At 39.2% G+C, this 19,937-nt stretch overlaps 1 protein-coding gene across 1 annotated transcript in view; it reads right to left on the reverse strand.

Annotated features, from left to right (window-relative positions):
• Positions 1–19,937, reverse strand: part of ANOS1 (anosmin 1) — a 150,341-nt gene that overhangs the window by 56,112 nt on the left and 74,292 nt on the right. Inside the window, exons 3-5 of the mRNA XM_075428212.1 lie at positions 12,320–12,382; positions 8,903–9,125; positions 3,339–3,523 (exon numbers count right to left, since the gene is read on the reverse strand). Coding sequence (XP_075284327.1) covers positions 3,339–3,523; positions 8,903–9,125; positions 12,320–12,382 — 471 coding nt within the window. The remainder of the gene's footprint in view (positions 1–3,338; positions 3,524–8,902; positions 9,126–12,319; positions 12,383–19,937) is intronic.

Here is a 19,937-nt window from a genome sequence, read left to right on the forward strand (position 1 = left end):
CCATAAAAACCAGTAGTGTAAAAAACATAACTACTTAGGACACTGTACACCATAGCTAACTAGGCTAATAACTTTGTTCTCATAGTTTTTATATTAACCAATGCAAACTAGTCAAATTATTAGTTATGTCCAGTTTTCCCAAAAAAGTGCAGTAAAAAACTAAAGAAAACTTCTTCTTCCTGAAGTTGAAAATAACTAAGATTCTTTTCAGTTTGCTTTCTTTATATACTTTGAGAGATAAATACTGTATTTATAGATTGAGCCTTCCTTCTTAAAAAGAAAACATAAAAAAACCCAACCTGATGACATAATACAATACAAAGAAAACAAACTTTTTCAGAATTATTTTTTCAATACCAAGTAAAAATTCATGAGAAATTACTTACAAATTAACTCATATTAAAGCAATAGAAAACAGCAATTTTTTTGAAAAGTAAATCCTTTAAAATAAAGTTATTTAAAATTAAAACCCCATTTCTTCTTGCACAGACAATAAACCCCAGAACACTGGGTGAAGAACTCTGACAAAACATTGTTAAATTTCGTATAAGAAGATGCAAACAACAACTTTGCATGATTACACTACATATGGGCATAGGAATAGGGAAATTCAGATCCTGGCCCACAGCCTTTTTGATCTTTGTCTGCTTTTGACGTGCTCTCTTGCTCAAGTCGCACACAGAGTAATGAAAGAACCAGCATCACCTCCCCTGGACTGAGACGCCCCAGGAGTTCCCAGCCAAATGGCTGAGCTCTACTCAGCCTTTACTGCTAATTGAGGTCTCATATCCCAGTGTTTTGGAATCATAAAAGAACAAATCTCAGTTATATGGACAAGAAAAGGCCGGAGGCTGTACACAGTCACCTTACTCAAAATGGATAACCATCCTCGTTGCTGATATTGCAGAGTAAATTCTGTTGCATGCAGCCATCCTTAACAAATCTGACTGCCTGGTGGGATGTCTTAAACTATGAACACCATGGAGGTACATTACTCTGTAGAGATAGAAATTCTGATTACTAGCACCCCTCAAGAGTGCCCAGCCTGCATGTCCCATAAGGTATACACAGTTCACAAAGCCAGTCAGTCATCCTGAAGCTTGTTCTGAACTGACATCCCCACTGGGGTCCATCACACAATCAAACGCGCGTCTCCTGTGATGCAGAAGGGACAGCGAAGTTCTCAGAAAGATGTCATTTGGAGTAGGCTTCTCCTGCCACAGTGATTAACTCAGGCCCTTCTGCCTGCATGTAACAGACCGCCAGGAAAGGCAGCTGTCAGGATTCTTATCACTCTTGCACAGGAACACATTTCTGAAACCCTCTTCCCTGCACATCCACTGCAAGAAGGCAGAGGTTCGTATATGGTCCACTACAGTATATAGCACATGCTTCCAGAAATGCATGTGAGGTCTGTTTCTGGGATGAGAAAAAGCACAGCAGTGTGCTACCTCTGCAGTCTGGATCCACCAGCCAGAAGAGCAGGGATTCTGCAGTCTAGCACATACACATGGCACGGTAACAGTGAGGAGTAATTCAGATCTGGCTTTTTTGCTATGTGGTATTCTTCCTGTTCATTAAAGGCAGGAGATTGTTTACTGAATATAGAGAATGCAGATTGAAGACCTGCACCTCAGCCGAGAGATAATCCATAAACAACTTTATCAGGTTTGAAGCTGTGCACATTCCCTTGGACTTGCACATGCAGGGTTTCGTGCCAGGCTCTGCTGCAGGTGACTTTCTGAGTGAGACACTAACATAGTGAGAGCCCCCTGTAGCACCACACTGAAGCTAATCAACCACAGAATCACAGAATGTTCGGGGTTGGAAGGCACCTCTGGGGATCACCTGGTCCAACCCCCCTGCCAAAGCAGGGTCACCTACAGCAGGCTGCACAGGACCTTGTCCAGGCGGGTCTTGAATATCTCCAGAGAAGGAGACTCCACCACCTCCCTGGGCAGCCTGTGCCAGTGCTCCGTCACCCTCAGAGTGAAGAAGTTCTTCCTCATGTTCAGACGGAACTTCCTGTGCTTCAGTTTGTGCCCATTGCCCCTTGTCCTGTCTCTGGGCACCACTGAAAAGAGTTTGGCCCCATCCTCCTGACACCCACCCTTAAGATCTTAACTTCTGAGTGTTCAGTTACACAAGCTTGACATTATTTGAAGATAGCTTTCTCCTACACAATCTGAATTGAGAATGAACACAAATTGTCATAGAACTTAAACTCCTTTATTTTGTAGATGGTTCTATTTATTCTCCCTTTCCTTCTTTTCCTCGTTATAATGACATTTTGCAGGTCTTTTCAAAATCAGCATTTTACTTGTCTTGTCAGGGGGGATAAGGGTGAAGCAGTTAAGATAAACGACTGGCACTCTGCCATCCAGGTGGACTGTTAGCATGTTAAAAAACAGATTGAAACTGGGAAGGAAATAAGTGAAAATTTATGCTCTGTTGGCTGCTTCTTATTAAGAAACATTTAGTCATGAATCTTACATTTTCAGTCTGGATTGCACTGAGTGATAAGAGCATGACATCATGGACTCTTCTGAATTGGGAGGGTAACATCTGAAGAAAGACACTTTACAAAAAAATAAAAGTTTTAGTCTTTTTTCACTCTTTGTTTTATTAAAAAAAAATTAAATAGACTTTCCAGCAATTATATTTCTAATCATTTTGATAAGACTCAAGCCATGCCTTGTAGACTGTGCACTGAGTCCCACTGACCTCAGAACGACAATGTCTCTCATATGCTTCCTTCTGTGGATTTTTGTATTTAATTCTACAGTTTTTAAGATTTGTGCCTTTCAGAGACTATGGAATTCCCACCTGAATAGACCACAAGTATGTGCTTACAAGAAAGTGCCACTCACTGGCCTTATGAAAATCAAGCCTTCAGCTAGTTCTACAGACATTCTATAGAGAACGAACCCAGAAACTAAATGCATTTTGAAAACATAAACCTCTGAGTATTTTTTTGGGGGGGGGGACGGGGACACCAAGGAAACCATTATTTATTTCCTTACTGATATATTCACACTTTTTTTATGAAGTCATATTCAATACATATCAAAAGCATTTGATGTCTCCAAAACCGAAAAAATGAAAGTGAAAATACTGAAGTTCATTTCTCCTGAGTAAATCTGGAAAACAGTTCATTGAGCAGTGAACTAAGGCCTTGGAGATCTGGACTCTGTCTGTGGCTCTGTCATGACCTGGAGAGGGCTTCCTCTGCATGAGTCTCCACACCTATAAGTGATCTAACTCTTCTCTAACCTAAAGAGGACCTTTAGATCATTGTCTGGAAGCTAGGGATTCATATCACTTTACAAAAAACTGACCTGTGCCACAGTTTGCCAGTTAGTAGCATCATCCTCGCTTGGATGGATTCCTTGATTCCACCTCCTCTGAACAACATAGATCACAGGCTCAATGGAGATGTTGAATTTTGAAGACCACTTCACTTCCAGGTCTCCAGACTGAAGTTCTATGAATTTTAACTCTTTCCGGGGTTTCAGTGGAACACCTGTATAAGGAACGTGCAGACAAAAATATATGACTAAATTACAAAATGAGATTAAATCACATGTAGATGAAGCCATACAAAAAAATAATTTAAAAAATAGGAGATGGTTGGTCAGACAGAAGAAAAAAGGGGCAAATGCATAGGCTGATAAGCATGGGAGTTTCACAGGTGCTCACAGCTGATGTATCTCTCCTAATTTTTAAAAAATCATAAAAATTATTTCTTTATTTCATTTAAAAACTAAAGGATATGAAAGCTGTAAGATAAAACTGATCTCACAGAAAACACCTTCCAAATATGCTTTTATAACAGGGAGAAAGATCCCTTTGATTCCAAGCAGAACCAACTACACCTGTTTTCCAGGTTTTCACCCAGTTTGTCCTTTAAAACATCTAATGACAGAATTTCCACAGGATCACATAATAATCTGTTCCACTGCTTCTCTATCCTGACCATTAAACAGCTTTCCCACTGCCTTGCTTAGTCACCTCAACTGCATCTTAAACTCAGTACTTGTCCTCGATCTTCATGGATCGTGGAGAACAGATTCTTTCTCCCATCTGTGGAGAAGCCTTTTACGTACCTCAGGACTGTTATCATGCCTCTGAATGTTTTTTTCTTCAGGCTAACAACTGCAGTGCACTCCATTTGCATTTTAAATCAATGTTTCTAGACCTTGCAGCTGTCTGGAAACTCTCCTGTTGGCCCACAGCCCTTCTCCAAAGTAAAGCCTAAAACTGGACACAGACTGAGGCCAAGCAGTAATGCCAGCGTAGACGAGTGAAGCGGGATTACTTCACACATCTTAACATCAGTCTGTTTTACGTAAGTAAACTGTGTGCCTTCTCCACTGTGGCATGACTTCACTGACTCACACGCAGCTACCCTGTATAATGTGCCACTCTCCACCCTTCCCTAAAGATGTAGGAAAGGTAATTCCAAGGCATCTTGCTATATCTAATGTATATTGTTCAACTGTTACATTTCAGAGACAAAGATGTCCTTACACAGTGACACTGAAGGACAGTCATTTCTGTTGTTTCTGCTGCTGATAACAACACCTTTTCGAAAACATCTGCAGTAGCTTGAAGGAAAAAACAACTCTTCCAATCTGACATCTTTTGCTTAAATTAAAAAAATTGAATGTTAGATACATTTTCCCAGAGAGACTTTAGGAGCTCATATATACTAGTGTGCAGCATTTTGTCGCTTTGGGATATGTCCCAAGTAAGATTTCTGTGCTGACATATAAACCTTCTTAGCAAGTTATCATACGCACTTTAGTTCTTTTGTTATTTCAGTGGGTGTTCACGTAAGTCCAACTGTATGTGTTGGTTTGATAAATTGTTTCCTACTTAGTCTGCCAAAGATGTCTAAAGTACCAAAATTTCCTTAGATGAATAAACCGCTTTTATATTTCAAGAGGTCTTCTCCTAAATTTGATTTTGCAACTAGTTACAAGTAAATAAATATTGATATTGTAGCCCTTGAAGATACCTAAAATCAACCTGAGGAAAATCCAGTACTTAATCTGGTTATTACAGCAGTTTAAACCCCGGATATTCTTCAACAGCCTGCAGTCTTAGTCTAATATAACGAACATCACAGAACATGTCAGGTCGGATTTCCACATTTGAAAATCCTTCTTTAATTATGATGTACAATAACCCTACAATTTGCATGTTAAGAAAACTTCCATCTGCTTTGCATTAGGGGCAGTTGGATTCACTTGATTGCAAGTGTCTCAGCCTCTCCGCTGTTACGTGATTGCCTGCAGATGGAGTGCAGCAGCACAAACAACGAGAGCACAGCACAAGTGCATTTTAAAATACTTTTGTAGACCCAGCACCACCAATTTCATATCCAGATGTGTAGATCCAACCACCCCTCAATATGCTTTTTATTATGTAAATGGTCAGCCCTTTCATCGTGCTGGAACAAATTAGTCCTCTGAAGTCTGCAGCGCTCAAGTGAAGAATTAAAATCACTGATTGCTGTATGTGTGCAATACCAGAGCCCAGGAAAAACATTTCTAAAGGTGTCTATCAGATGGCACATGCATCTCCAAGCCATGAAAAATAAAGGCACACCGATCCATCATAAGATTCTGTATCTTAAATGTCAGTTCCCATGGAACTCAAAAAGTTTCCACAGAAGCATTTCAGACAGTACAGGCATCAGTAAGATTGTAAATGGTTGTTTGAAGACTCAGAGATGCGCACCTTTACAACTGAACACTATTTTTCAAATACAGAACTATTTTTATTCAAGCATGAAAAGAGCCTTTAAACTGTGGATGACCAACTGGCTCCGTTTATCCTATTATGATATTGTCATACCATCACATCCTTTAAATGTCATAACCTTCTCTTCACAATTTACCTTGCCCAGATCTGCAGTTTGTTCTGCTGTATGGATTGCCTCTTACACATTTCAGCCAAAAATAACTAGGCTTGTTTAGACAGCATGAACCCTTAATCTGTGGGGTCCTGGAAAGTTCACCCAAGTAGGTGCATCATCACATCCGAGAGACCACTAACTTCTGATAGGGAAAAATGTGACAGGTAATTTTTTCAGCTGTCACCAATTGAGTGCAGAAAAAGATACATGTCCTTCTCCTTACTTGGGGATGCATATGCGCAGGTTAGACAAAGCGAACCTGATCAAGCATTTGCCATCCCTTTCTCTTCTTTCCTTTTTTTTTCATTTTTAAAGTCTTTTACTTCTAAGCAGAGATAGTACTCTCTGAAGTACCAAATCTACTTTAGGCACTTGTTCTCATTTATAACATAATTACGTCCATATAGAAAAAAAATTGAGGTATGCCATGGAGAAGGGACACTTTCTGAAGTCCTTCACTAGTTGAGACAATGTAAAGGAAGTGGATGAGGCAGATGACAGAAGAGCAGGAGAGAACATCTGATATCTCTAGTAAAGGAAAATAAAAACGTGAAGACTATGCAACTGATTACTAATACTCCTAAGAGATGAAAAATCGCAATGATAATGGACAGTTTGAAGATTACAGAAAATGCAAGCCAAACAACAATTAAGAGTAACAAGTAACTGAACTTGTGTTAATGCAACACCATTTAGAATCATAAAATCATAGAACGGTTTGGGTTGGAAGGGACCTTTAGAGGTCATCTAGCCCAACCCCCCTGCAGTGAGCAGGGACATCTTTAACTAGATCAGGTCGCTAATGTATTTGCAATATACAACTTTGGTGCAAACGTACTTATATTAATATTCTTTTAGGATTGGGCTTTAGCACCTAGTACTAGCAGGCAAATCCAGTTTGTAAATCTAGCAAGTCAGATGGGTATTTTATACCTGGTGTTGTAATTAATCTCCACAGCTTGATCAACAGTGAAACTATAAGAACTGCTGTAGACTCAGATTCAATCTGAGTTCATTTTCTAGCTGTGAGTGCTGTCAAAACGGTAAGAATAAGCACTAAACTTATGCACTAGATCTTAGTCATGCTTGCAGAGTTTGCTCTTCCTTAGTGACAGGAAGGTCATTTACCCCTGGAGGAAACGAATAGCGAGCCTGCTCTGCTTCTATTTCTCCTTTGTCGCAGAAAGACACACTGAAGATGCTAATTAGCTGAATTCATCAGCTGAGAAGGCAGTACAGCATTGGGCTTGCCCTTCCTCTGCAAGACATATATGCCCTTAGAAGCAAGCACCTCCTGCAGACAGGTGATAAGATGTTAGAGAAGCTTAGTTCTGTTCCCATATAATTAGGCTGAACAGCAATAGATTTTCCAGTGTGCAGTTACACAATGTATCATATCCTGTGTCCTCTCCAAAAGCATGTCATCTTATTTAATTTGTTTGTTTGTTTTTTGGTTTTTACCTTTTCCAGCTGTTACATTTACTGGAATGCTTTGTAGTTGTGGTGTGGAGCCAGATCATGTAAATCATTACATATGCAGTATGAATGCCAGTTTATCACTGTGGTCATCTGCCTCAAGAAGATGAAAGAAATAACTAATTGATCCATTTTAACAGTTTTCATTTGAAAAGGTGCTGTGTATAAGAGTGTATTAATTCCTTAGAGTTTTAAAGGGGCTGATCTGAAGTCTCTTGGGAGCAAGAGATTTTCCCTCCTGCACTGGAAATCTGGATCACAGTATTGCCTGCTGTTCAAAATACTTTGAGCAGTATCTTCATCACTTCTATGGTTACTCAACCTCTATGACTTCTAGATCAAATTTTCTTCATTTATGTAAGTAAACAAGACAGTGCTTCCTGATGGCCCATCCTGTACACTCAATGACAGGATTCTGAAGTCAAAGCACATTATTTCTGACTTACATTCTCATCACTAGGGACATTCAAAAAGATGCATCAACATTTCAGTTAAAGCAATGAACTTAAAAATAAAATCACCATCTCCTTCACATATTTCACCATTTTTCCATCCACAAATGGAAATAAGTCTGGATTCCATCCTAAGCCTGGAGCTTAGTTCAGAGTTCTGCTGATTAGGCTCTCCACAGAGAGAGCCTATGCTATCAGAAGCATAACTGATTAGTATCTTTTTTTTTTAATCACTGAAGTAAGGAGAATAGATTCCTAACAAACCATTCCAACACTGTGGAACAAGAAAATCCCTGTCATAAATGCTCATTGTTCTGCACTAGGAGCATATATTCAGAACATTTCCATGTATAAAGCTTTTTAATGCCAACATGTTAAAATCTGTAGCCTGTTCAAGCATATAATTTCTTAGTCTACATGTTCTAGCTGATGGATGTCAAGGAGAACCTTTTTCGTAGAACCTCAGGACTCAAACAAATTAAAAACTTTTTAATAACATTGCCTTAGATTTAAATAATTAATTACTATATATGTGGATACTATAATTTTTCACTTTTTTGTTCTCAGGTCATTAAGAACACCAATGCCAAACATATTGCATTGATTTGTTCTTTTACCAGATTATCTCACACTTCATATTTGGTAGTTCTACCTGCTTGGCTTATAAGCATTAATGTTATTTGTGATTAAGAGGACTGGAACTATTTATCATTAAATATTTTCCTGCTGCATTCTCTCTCATCTGCATCAAATTAAGTGAGATTTCACCTAAATTGGTAAATTTATTCTGCTTAAGATGATTCACAATAGCCACATGTTTACACTCCAGAGATTTCCAGACATGGGCTTCATAAGGGGGGGAAAAAAATTCAGAAACCCAAGCAACATTTTTCTCTGGCTTTCTACCCTTTCAGTGTCCAGCCACACCTCTTACATGTGCCTCTCTTTTTCTTCCCATGCACTCAAACTCCTGTGAAAAGAAAATCCTGGTTTTCTTCTGTTATGGCCTGAAGTTGTTAGCCCAGTATGAGTATGTATTAATAATCTATACCTTTGTACAGATTTTTTGGAACTTGGCACGTATGACCGCATCCATTGGAACAGCATTTCTTCACTCCAGAACATTCACTGTCAGCTTCACAGCTTTCAACACAGGCAGCTGCAAAACCGCTGGCCTTCTCAGGTGCCGGGCAGTCCCCTTGCTTCACAGACAGGATGTACTTAAGGAATTCACAGCTAGTTAGGCATTCATAATTCTTCTTGGGGAAAAGAGGCTAAATGGAAAACAAAAGAATTGTATAAAGTTTCCAACAGGAACAAAAAAAAAAAAAAAAGAAGAGGAAAAAATGTTGTACGTTTTCCAAGACCTCCTAACGGAAAATTTGGATTTTCAGCTTTTGCAAGACTGTCCCTGAAGGTTTATATATTCAAGCCACTTCTAAAGAAGCATTCCAAGTACAGAATGATGAAAACCCTCAAGTAAGACCACCATCTTTAATGGAATATATCTGTTTATATCTGCCAGCTTTCCCTTGTTTTCCTCACATTGGCTGGCTATAAAGTTGCTCAATGCCAGATTACAAACATTCCCAAAACAAAGGGGAAGCAGTGGTCAGACGGTCTGTTTTTTGGACTACCCCATATTCATCCCTTTGCACTTCATAACACTTTACCCACAATACCTTATGTAATGCCTCTCTATACAAATAAGTGAAATCTTGTTTCATTACACTGTTTGAACTGAGTTGGCTAAGAGGAGATTTTGCAGCATCCTTATGTTCTTGCCAGCATACTAGTAATTGTATAACTCTTCATGGAACTGGAACTAAATTTCTGATAAAATGATCAGCAGAAAACACAAATTAAAATTAGCCCCAAATATACTAATTAAAGATCAAAGTAAATGCTACTTCTTTGAGAAGACAAGTCTTAGACATATGAGAGGCTGTTTCAAAGCACAGACATCTTACAGCATGTGTACTACTTAGAGGTTTGCAAGGTTCACTTAAAATCATATTAAAAATAGCATCTAGGACCCTGGGCAGAACACTGTGTATGACATGGGGATTTCACCTCCTCTTTTCTCTGGTGCTTTATTTAGTTTGGTGCAAAAATGGCTAAAGCGATTCCCTCAAAGTGATCAGTAGAACTGTAGATGGACGAATCACGTAGGGGTTATCTATGGCCACTCTTTCTATCTCAGAGGAACAAAAAACCTTCCACTCTGACAGACCTGCTTTGCAGATTCCTAAGCCTACGCAGGAATTGTAACCCACTCTCTATTCAACTATTCATGTAACTTCCACAACTTATTTCCATATTCAAATATTTTACTTTCTCATTTTTACCGTTCTCATATTTCTGGCAAAATGAGAAGGATTCTTGAGGCCCAGGTGTTTCACAGACTATGTGTCCGTTTATTCTCCACAGTCACTGTGGTCCAGGAATGTGCCACTAAGTTACCTCTCCCACCGCGTCCTACAGAGCAGTCCAGAATTTTTGAATCAGGCTTTTAAGGATGCATCCGGATGTTACAGCTTAACAAGCCTAAAGGCTGCCAAAATGAGCAGTCCTCTTTTCTCCTATCAATCCCAGGGATGCCTGGACACACATTCCTGCTGTTCTCCCGCACTGGAACGCTCCTGATCCCATGGTTAGCCAGTTAAGAAGCTAAACCAGCAGGAAACTTAGCTTACGGAGAAAAAAGGAGTCAGACAAATTGTTGTCTTTTCTTCTCCACATGTAAAATTCTTTTAACATTAGCACACTTGTTCAGTAGACAAGAAATAACGTACCAAGCAGGGACCTTGAGAAACACAAAGCTATTTTTCTGCTTCCAGACTTTTTACAAAACACAAAAAGATTGAAAACACTCTCAGAAGAAAACAGCCTCATTTAATTTAATCAAACAATGTCTATGGAGCACACATGAGTCTGAGAGCAAGAAAGGAAAGTGCTCCCGTGCTTCTGTGTGTGTGTGAAGCTAATTTCAAATCCTAAAACATCACAAATTTGCAGCTACTTAATTAAAAACTTTATAGCTCCCTGAGGCATAATACGTCCTCAAGGCTTCTCCTCCTCACCCTACTTCACAGCTCATTTTTCAGTTAGCTGCTAAATGTGCTGCTCTTCATTATGGGCCTTTGAAGTTCTAAATTTAGCTTCAACCACAACACACTAATCAAAGAGGGATGCTCACTGTTTTTAACCAGGATGGAATAGTGTTCTACAAATGTTTTCCTTTTAAAACACTTTTATACATATTTTCACCCATATCTGGAAACATACAGCCTGAGTGAGAAGTGATATATGCGAATGATGTAAATTAGACCCACTAAAACTGCTTTATTACACTACCTATTGCTTTGTATATGAGGAAGAAGCAATTAATTCAAGTTAAAGAACTCTAATAAGGATTAGTATTCTTGAGAAATTTTTGCTTTTTCTTCTAATGTAACCACATAGATCAGTAATCCAGTAATCCCTATCTACACATAGCTGGACCTAAAAATTTTTTTTAGTTGAAATTCATTTTCTTAGTCATGTTCGTGATGTTTAAAATAATTCAAATATAAGACATGCTCTTGTACCAGAAAAAGAGTGCTCACAGTGATGAGGGAGGAGTTAAATCAGTACGTCAGTGATACCAATATATCAATTAAGGTCACTTCCATTCTTCTATAGGAAAAGCTGAAAATCTTCATAAACATACACCTTAACAGGCAAAGACAGGCATATCTTTATATTGATTTAGTCATAATAAAGCAACTTTCTACTGAGATGATACTTCCATTTTGTATTAAAAAACACTTAAGAACTGTAACAGCTGGTTTCCGCCAACTCAGCAGAGCCATGTCCTAAATCCAATAAAACCATCTTGGTTTTTGTACTAGTTTAACTGATCTAGGTTTGCTTATTCTGAAACGTGATGCAGAAAGAATTTTCCAAAGACCTGTTCCTGAATAATTAATATAATTTTGTTAGTAGTCTTCTGAACTAAGTGTCCACAATCCAGTTACTCCTGGAGAGACATTCTTTTAGAAAACAGATTGACTTTCACATACAGGAAAGCCATCTTTTTCAGCTACCCTGCACTAGGATTTTCACACAATGACACTTTATCTTTTAAACAAAGATATTCTTTCTTACAGATGGCGAGAAAAGACAGAAGGGCATGTGGTAGAAACAGCAACTTACAGGAGGGATTTAACATCACCTTCTGAGAGAAGCTATGCAAGTGTGGGTGGATCAAGCCTTAAAACCTCAAGTTGAGATGAATCATTTGGTTACAAAAAAAAAAATCTTTTTTTTAAACTCAATATGGCTAAATTGTTACATGTGTATCCACTCAAATGAAGGTGAATGCTGTAAAAATCCCATGTTGGTTAGCTGTCTCCTCGAAGCTAATAATTTAAATGAAAGAGACAGCTAGAAAAAAGCGAGAAAGAATGCCCTTAGGCTGACGTACCTCACAGAAGCTTTGGCAATGGTTTTTCTTCAGGTCCCAGGATTCTTTGCAGGGCTCCAGGCACTAGGAAGAATCAGGAGGCAGAGAAGTGTCAGGAAGAGAAAGAAATAAACAACGACAAATGGCTCCATTTCTTCTCCAGTTGTTTGTTTGGCCCATAGGAAGTTAATAATAGGCTTTAAAAATCCACTTCTCCTGAGGATAAGATTGTGTCACTGAGTCATGGTGTCAAAGCAAGGTCATGTCAAGCCATGGTTAGATTACAAGAAATATTATCATTATTTCTTGCTGTACAAGGCAATTGTCCCACTTGTTTATGTGCCATCCTATTTTCCGCCTTATTGAATCTAGGTCCTAATACCATTTAACACCATGTCACTGCACCACAGAGACAACAGCAAAAGCACTGCTCTAAACTGGAGAAAGTTAAATCCTCTCCTCGTTGACCAGCCTGAAGATTAGATGGGCACATTGCCTGCCCAAGTGAGAAACTATTTCATCAAGCTACGGAGTAAACTCAGCAGACTTTTAACCACTATTCCTGTACAATGTTCACTGGTCTGTTAGCAAAACCACTTTATTTCAAGTACCATATTATCATTTCTTCACCTTCAACCTCTACTGCAATAGTTATACAGAGAGTTGAGATTCAATCTCTGCAAACCAGAGTCAAGCTTCACAGCATAGCATAAACAAAAAACACACTATCAAGAGCATTTACTGCAGCTGAAACATAGATGTGTATTTCACATCCAGAAACCTTTTCTCTTCCTTTGTTAGACATATCATCTGGAAAATACTGGCATTGTTGGGAGTTAATAACACCTACTCCTTCTGGTAATAGTGGAAAGTACTTATTGTACCAAAAAGAAAGGCCCCTGACAGGCAATTTAGCATTTATATTATTCATTTCTTTTATACATAGTATTAGATTGGATACATATACATTTATGCTATTCAAAAACAAGCATGAATACATATAGGCTGTATCTCAGCTGTCCACATGTATCATTAATGTACTAAAAAATTAGTGTTTTACAAGTTAAGCACTTTTCTTACTAGCAACAAAGCCTGAAAAATATAATAAAACCACTAGTCACAGAGGTTACATATTTCAGGAAAGAAAAATACCACTCACACCTTTTCTCTGTGTATATTTTGGTGTCTTAGACTCAATTTCTAGCTCTTCAAAATTCACAATGATGTGCTGTATACAGAGTAATTAGAAAGTTACATTATAAAATGTCACTGAAGTCAGTAAATTTAACTAATTCCAGAGTGTTGTTCCTTCTGTGGGATAGTTACCACACATCTGAGCCCAATTCCACTGTCATGCCAATTTTACAACTCTCCTGTCTGATGGATTTAGCCCCAAATTACAGAGACATAAATAGTGTAAAGACACAATGGGCAGCACTTCGACGACACTGCGACTTTGTCAGGAATCCCCAAGGCTTTCAGGATTTCCACATCCTTGCCTTCTCTGAATTCCCGCTTCACTGCTGCACAGCCACATAGAGCGTACCTAAACCAGCATATCCACAGTCTTGAGAAGACAGCTAGGACCAAGTTCATGCTGACTGGAACCCCGTCCTTGCAGGCTCCAGAGCAAAACAGCTGGTAGTCCTGGAAGGAAATACTAAGATGCTGTACGCTTCAGAGGGTTTGTTCAAGGCATTTGTACCAGGATGTCTTTACCTGCAATGTAAGTAGGCGCCGGCACTTGATGCCTTGTCTGGTTGTCGCTCTGTCTCAGTAATCACTCAAGGTAGCCCAGGCTACTTTCAGTTGAGCCCCAGCATTGCCTGTCACCAGGGCAGGCAGAAACGATGGGCATCTCAACTCCAACACTTCAAAGGAAAGATGGACAAAATAAACCAGGGCTGAGCAGTATCCTGCAATCCGACTGCTCGCAGAATACTCCGAGGAAAACAGATGATGTAGCAAGCCGTAGGGCATCCATCATAAGCTTTATAGGCTTTGATTAGAGTATACGCTTTTATCTACACATAAACAAAACAATCTGCCTGCTCCTGCTGTATGAGGAGTCCTCAGAGCGCTGTGCTTCTCCTAGTATCATGGGCTGCTGCAGAAGCCGCCTGCCTATCTTTAGTGGAGGTGTACCGTTCTGTAGGTTGGAGAAAAAGTGCTAGCAGACAGAAATGTTGTCAATAACTTTGCACTAGCGAGTTTAAGACTGTCCTTCTCAAAAGGTACTTATTAAACTTTCAGCAACAAACCATTGAGGTTTGTGCATTTATCCTCTTAGCTATTCTGTTACATGATTCCCCTAAAGTGGGAAGCTGGAAAAGCTGGAAGCTTGGGTCTCACCTTTGAGTCCTTGACTCAAACTGTAAATCAGATGAGATACTCAGATCTCCCCCCACTTTCTGGTGAGCTTTATCCTCTAAAAGGCAATAATCGCAGGTAAAGAAATAGCTTCTTTCCCCATGAAGTCTCTCCTGAGTTTTTTTATACGGAGCGGGAAATGCGTTCCAGATCCAGTATGTTATATACATGCTAGGTCTGAAGAAGGGCTACTGTGTACGTAAATTTGTCTTTTTACAGACATGGCAGTTTTTCAGTAATCTCTGTCCGCATAAACTTCAGCTTGCCTGGTTCTGTTAAACTTTCTCATCCCATTTACATGTGTCACTCTGAGTTGCATCTTTTATCTGCAACAAGATGTGAGCTTTTTCTCATCTTTGACATGCTTCGCTATGAATGTGCATTAAGACAAGTCTAATGAAGAACATACATTTTGCAGTGCTCTGCACAGTACTGTAGTAAAACATTTCTCCATCCTAAAAATCTCCCCCATTTTTAGTTCATCTAACCAAGCCAAGCATCAAGCTGAAAATTCTCTCAAGAAACAGCAGAATCAGGCCTCACATCGACAGCAGTTGAAGGTTCTCTGACAGGTATCATTCCCTGTGTAGTAAAAATTAAAATCCAGAAAACGTGAGTCAGAACTAGCAGCAATGACATCTATTTTCTTAAATCTAAGTCTCCAGAGAATACAAAAAAAAAGCATACATCTCAAAATTTAAAATTGGGACAATATATTTCTAATAATTTCAGTGCAACACAGCAAAGGCCTGACCTAAAGCTCCCTTAGACCAGTAGGAGCTATTTCACTGGCATTTAGCTTAGCCTAGATGTCTGAAAGGAAAGCGTACAGCACAGCTCACCAATAAGCAGAGTTTCAAGGAAATACCTAGAACACCCATGAGAAAACTATTCCCACCCAGCAGGTAAACACATCCACGTTTTCTGGATTAGTGACATGTGTGCCTGTTAGAAGGACACTGAAATCCTCCATCCAGGATAAGGAGGGATACAGGCCAAGCAGCAGCTGGCAGCTGGTTTTGGCTCGACTTTATCTAATAAAGTACGCCTTGCAGACACTGCCGCCCGGCCTCCAAAGCGCAGGTGAGGTGTGTAGCAGGAGGGCAGCAGCGCAAGAGCATCCCGGCAGCGCACGTGGCAGATGTCACCGGTCCCTCGGAGCCACCATAGTGGCTGCCCCGGCACCACCGTAACGGCTGCCCGACTGCTGGGGCGGGCAGAGATGCGAAATGCAGAGCTGAACCGGTCATCGCAGGCCGGTTGCACCCTTCAGAAGATGGCGGGTGTTAATCACGCTGGCCTTGCTAAACTGAATCCTCTTTAAGGCACCTGTTTTATCATCTCCTGTGGTTAAATCTGGAAGCTGTAGGCTTTATTTTCTCATCCAGATTGCTGCAGAGCTGTTATTCAGTACTAAACAATCGCATCAAAAGCCAGAAGGATTCTAATACAAAGCACTCCAGCATTTGTCATCCTTCAAAATTCGTGTGTATGTGTGTACATATGCCCATACACACACATAGGTATACTCATATATCAGATATTACTATTGATCTGTGAATAATCCACTGCATAAAATTAGAAACAAGGCCAAAATACTGCTTTATTCAAGAAATAAGGATTACTATTGCTTTAAAATATTTTGGTTTATATTTTTTTATTTCATTTTTTTAAAATGTGCAGTTAAGGGCCCTGTTAGAGAAGTCTTTTTTTGTTTAATTTTAAACTACAAATACAGACACTATGAGATTAGCATATGATGCATGTTATTTGCATCAAGGTATTTTCAAAATGAAATAGCCAGCAGGTAAAGGGAGGTGATTCTGCCCCTCTGCTCTGATGAGACCCCACCTGGTGTCCTGCATCCAGCTGTGGAGCCCTCAGCACAGTAAAAACATGGAGCTGTTGAAGTGGGTCCACAGGAGGGCCGCAAAGACGACCCAAGGGCTGGAGCACCTCTCCTGTGAGGAAAGGCTGAGAGAGTTGGGGCTGTCAGCCTGGAGAAGAGAAGGCTGTGGGAAGACCTTGTGGCAGCCTTTCAGTACTTACAGGGGGCCTATAGGAAGGATGGGGACAAATTTTTAGCAGGGCTTGTTGCGATAGGACAAAGGGTAATGGTTTTAAACTAAAAATTGACAGATTTAGAGCAGATACATGAAAGAAATTTTTTACAGTGAAGGCTGTGAAACACTGGAACGGGTTGACCAGAGAGGTGGGAGACGCCTTATCCCTGGAAACATTCAAGGCCAGGTTGGACAGGGCTCTGAGCAACCTGATCTAGTTGAAGATGTCCCTGCTCACTGCAGGGGGGTTGGGCTAGATGACCTCTAAAGGTCCCTTCCAACCCAAAGCATTCTGTGATGCTATGAAAATAGTGTACCATTAGTTTAACTTAGGAAATGTTGCCTTTGACCTGAATGGGAGAGAGTTACACCAAGACAACAATTTTAAAAGTCTAGTGAATTGTAAAACATCATTTAAGTATTGAAAAAACTATTTCTTCAAATATTGTATATTTATTCAAATATTGCATTTAAATTACATCATTCCAGTTGCTCACAATAGCAAGGTTAAAAATGAAGTTTTATGTTTACAATGTATAAGAGTTTTGCTGTCCTAAGGTATTTAACTGGAATCTAGATGGTTAAAAAAAAGGAAGAAAACATCTTTCAGCGTGCTGTCTCCTAAGAACTTGCTATGTCATGAAGACAAGTACCTGAAAAATGCATATACTCACTATCAGGTACTGAGCAGAGAACATTCTCGGCAACAGGAATTTAATCAAAGCCAAAGGAGAATTTAGCATTCCTCACTCTTACAGAGAATCACTTTGTGATGGGTACACTTAAATATGACTGCTCCCAAAGGAACTGCGAGAAAAGTGATCTTCAATCTGTAAATCTCAGCACCATGGCAGTAAACACAACACAAAACATAAACAGGTAGTGAGAAAGAAATAAATGATTTTGAGATTTTTTTTTAATCTACAACTGTTGTTTATAAATAAGAGCAGAAATTGTTACATCTTGTGTCTCAAAAAGTGGACTCTGAGTTGTCCGAAGAACACAATTTTTTTGTTTCAGAGCAGTGAAAGCACAGTTGAATATTTACCCAGTCCAAATCATTTAATAGCATGCTATCTTGGTAGAACAATATCAGGTATTAGCAATATCATATCATAGAGCATACTTTCTTTTGAACAGCTTGAACTACTTTTCTTCTTTACGATATGAGTCATTAAATGTGGGATGTGTTTATTGAAACTATTTCTCATGATAAAACTGAGGAAATGCATCAGGATGACTTATAATTCAAAGAATTTTGGTACATTGATTTAAAAAAATCTCCCATTAGTTCTGGATTAGATTTTCCCAAAAGACCATACACATAAAAAACAATCTGCAAACATTCTCTTCCTAGAAGATACATCTCATTTATTAATGCCAAAACCAAAATATCAGTATTTACATTACTGTTTGAATCAAAGAACAAATTAGATTCTCCAACTTGATGCAGGAGTGTGATTTGGTATTTCTGCACTTGGGAGGACATGGTGTAATTCTAAAAGTTATACCTATAAGGAAATAATTGAGCACAATAGGACAATATTAATGAAGCATAAAAGTAGGTGAGAATCACAACTCTTTAACAATTTACAGTGAAACAGAAGAAAAGCATCCGGGCATGAGACCAATTAATCCATCTGAAGGACTTTGGCTGCACACTTGAGGAATGCACATAATTTCTGTCAAATCATTTTATAAAAGTCTATTCGTACATTTGTCCCTCAACTTCCTCTAGTAATGCATGCCCTCATAAACTTTAAGATCGGCATTTTCCTTCTATAGATTCAGGGCAGCTCACTTGAATTTTGCATATTAAAATGAAAAAAGTGTTTGGTTATGAAACCAAAGTTAGATACAGTATTTTAAAGATCCCTGCTCTTTTTTTTTTTTAATGTCCAGTTTAAATCATTTACCAGCACTAAGGTATGGGCTGTCTACCCATGCAGAATGTACAGGTCTGCTCTGTTTCATAATGTGTATTACCAAATGAAAAACTCAGGAAAAGAGAACTATATGCAGTGAGAATTTCAGGCACTTGGAGTGAGGAATCCCACAGAGGCAGGTAAGTGAATCCAGAATCATGATTCAAATAAACCTTTTTGCATTTCCATACTGGATCATTCTCAATGCACTCCAAAACCCACACTCCATAGTCTGACAGATTTGGAGGCTCCATGTGAGTAATTCTCCATGTGAGTGGTTCATGGTATCAGGGTATTGCACTCGAGTTTGTGGGGACCTTTCCTAGGGATCGAGTGCCTAAGATGAGGCACTGCAGCACTTCAGGGATGAGCAATTTCAGGTGATCGTACACCCTATTGGGTCAGACACCCACTGTACACGTCTGTCTTGATTAAAACAAACCATTAAAGGTAGAGATGCACTAACAAACTAGTCAGTTCCTCAGGCCAAAACAATCCGTGAGCCCAGGAAGGGGCATTCAGGTGCAGAATTGGTAGCTGCCATACTAGCTTGCAGGTTGATATATGCTGATCAAGCAGCCTTTGAGCACTTCGTGAGATCCATTTTCAGGTGAGTCAGTCTCTTCCTTCTCTGCCTCTTTTGCCTCTCCTCCCCCATTAGCAGACCGAACCACTGGATCACTAGTCATCACCTTTCTAGAAACTCAGGGTGACATTTTAGCTACTAAAATTCAATTACATTTAATGTAGAGTGGGAGATGTTTAAGTGTCTTTAAAAGTCTAATAGGAACAACTGTGAAATGTATTCCTTTATGTAAAATAGCAGTTTCATGTGGCTACCTGGAATTACTCCTCTGTTCATTTTAAAGAGACTCTCATGAGAATTACTCTAGTAATATATTTCCCTCGTAATTGAATAAACAAATGGGTTAAACGGCAGAGAAAGGCTCCCTGCCTGTTTGCTCTCCTGTAGGTCAGTGAGCATCATGATTTGGTGAAAAGGAGTGATTTTGTATTCAAGGATCAAGTCTTAATTAAATTAGTTACAGTTGGGGTTATTCTGTGACATTATCGTGTACACTGGGAACCCAGCTGATACTGTCTGAAAGTATTGCTAATTGTAGAGCTGGTTTTGAATGAAAGCCAGGTCTTAGATTTTAAATGATCACTGAAGAATGTGCTACTTGGTTAGAGTGATCTGGGTCTTTAAAATCTCTTTTAAGAGCAATTCTTAGTTTTTGTCAAACTGTATTTTTTGTTATTCTGTACTGATGACATCCT

This window comes from Opisthocomus hoazin, chromosome 1 (genome assembly GCF_030867145.1).
Source record: "Opisthocomus hoazin isolate bOpiHoa1 chromosome 1, bOpiHoa1.hap1, whole genome shotgun sequence".
NCBI classification, from domain to species: Eukaryota; Metazoa; Chordata; class Aves; order Opisthocomiformes; family Opisthocomidae; genus Opisthocomus; species Opisthocomus hoazin.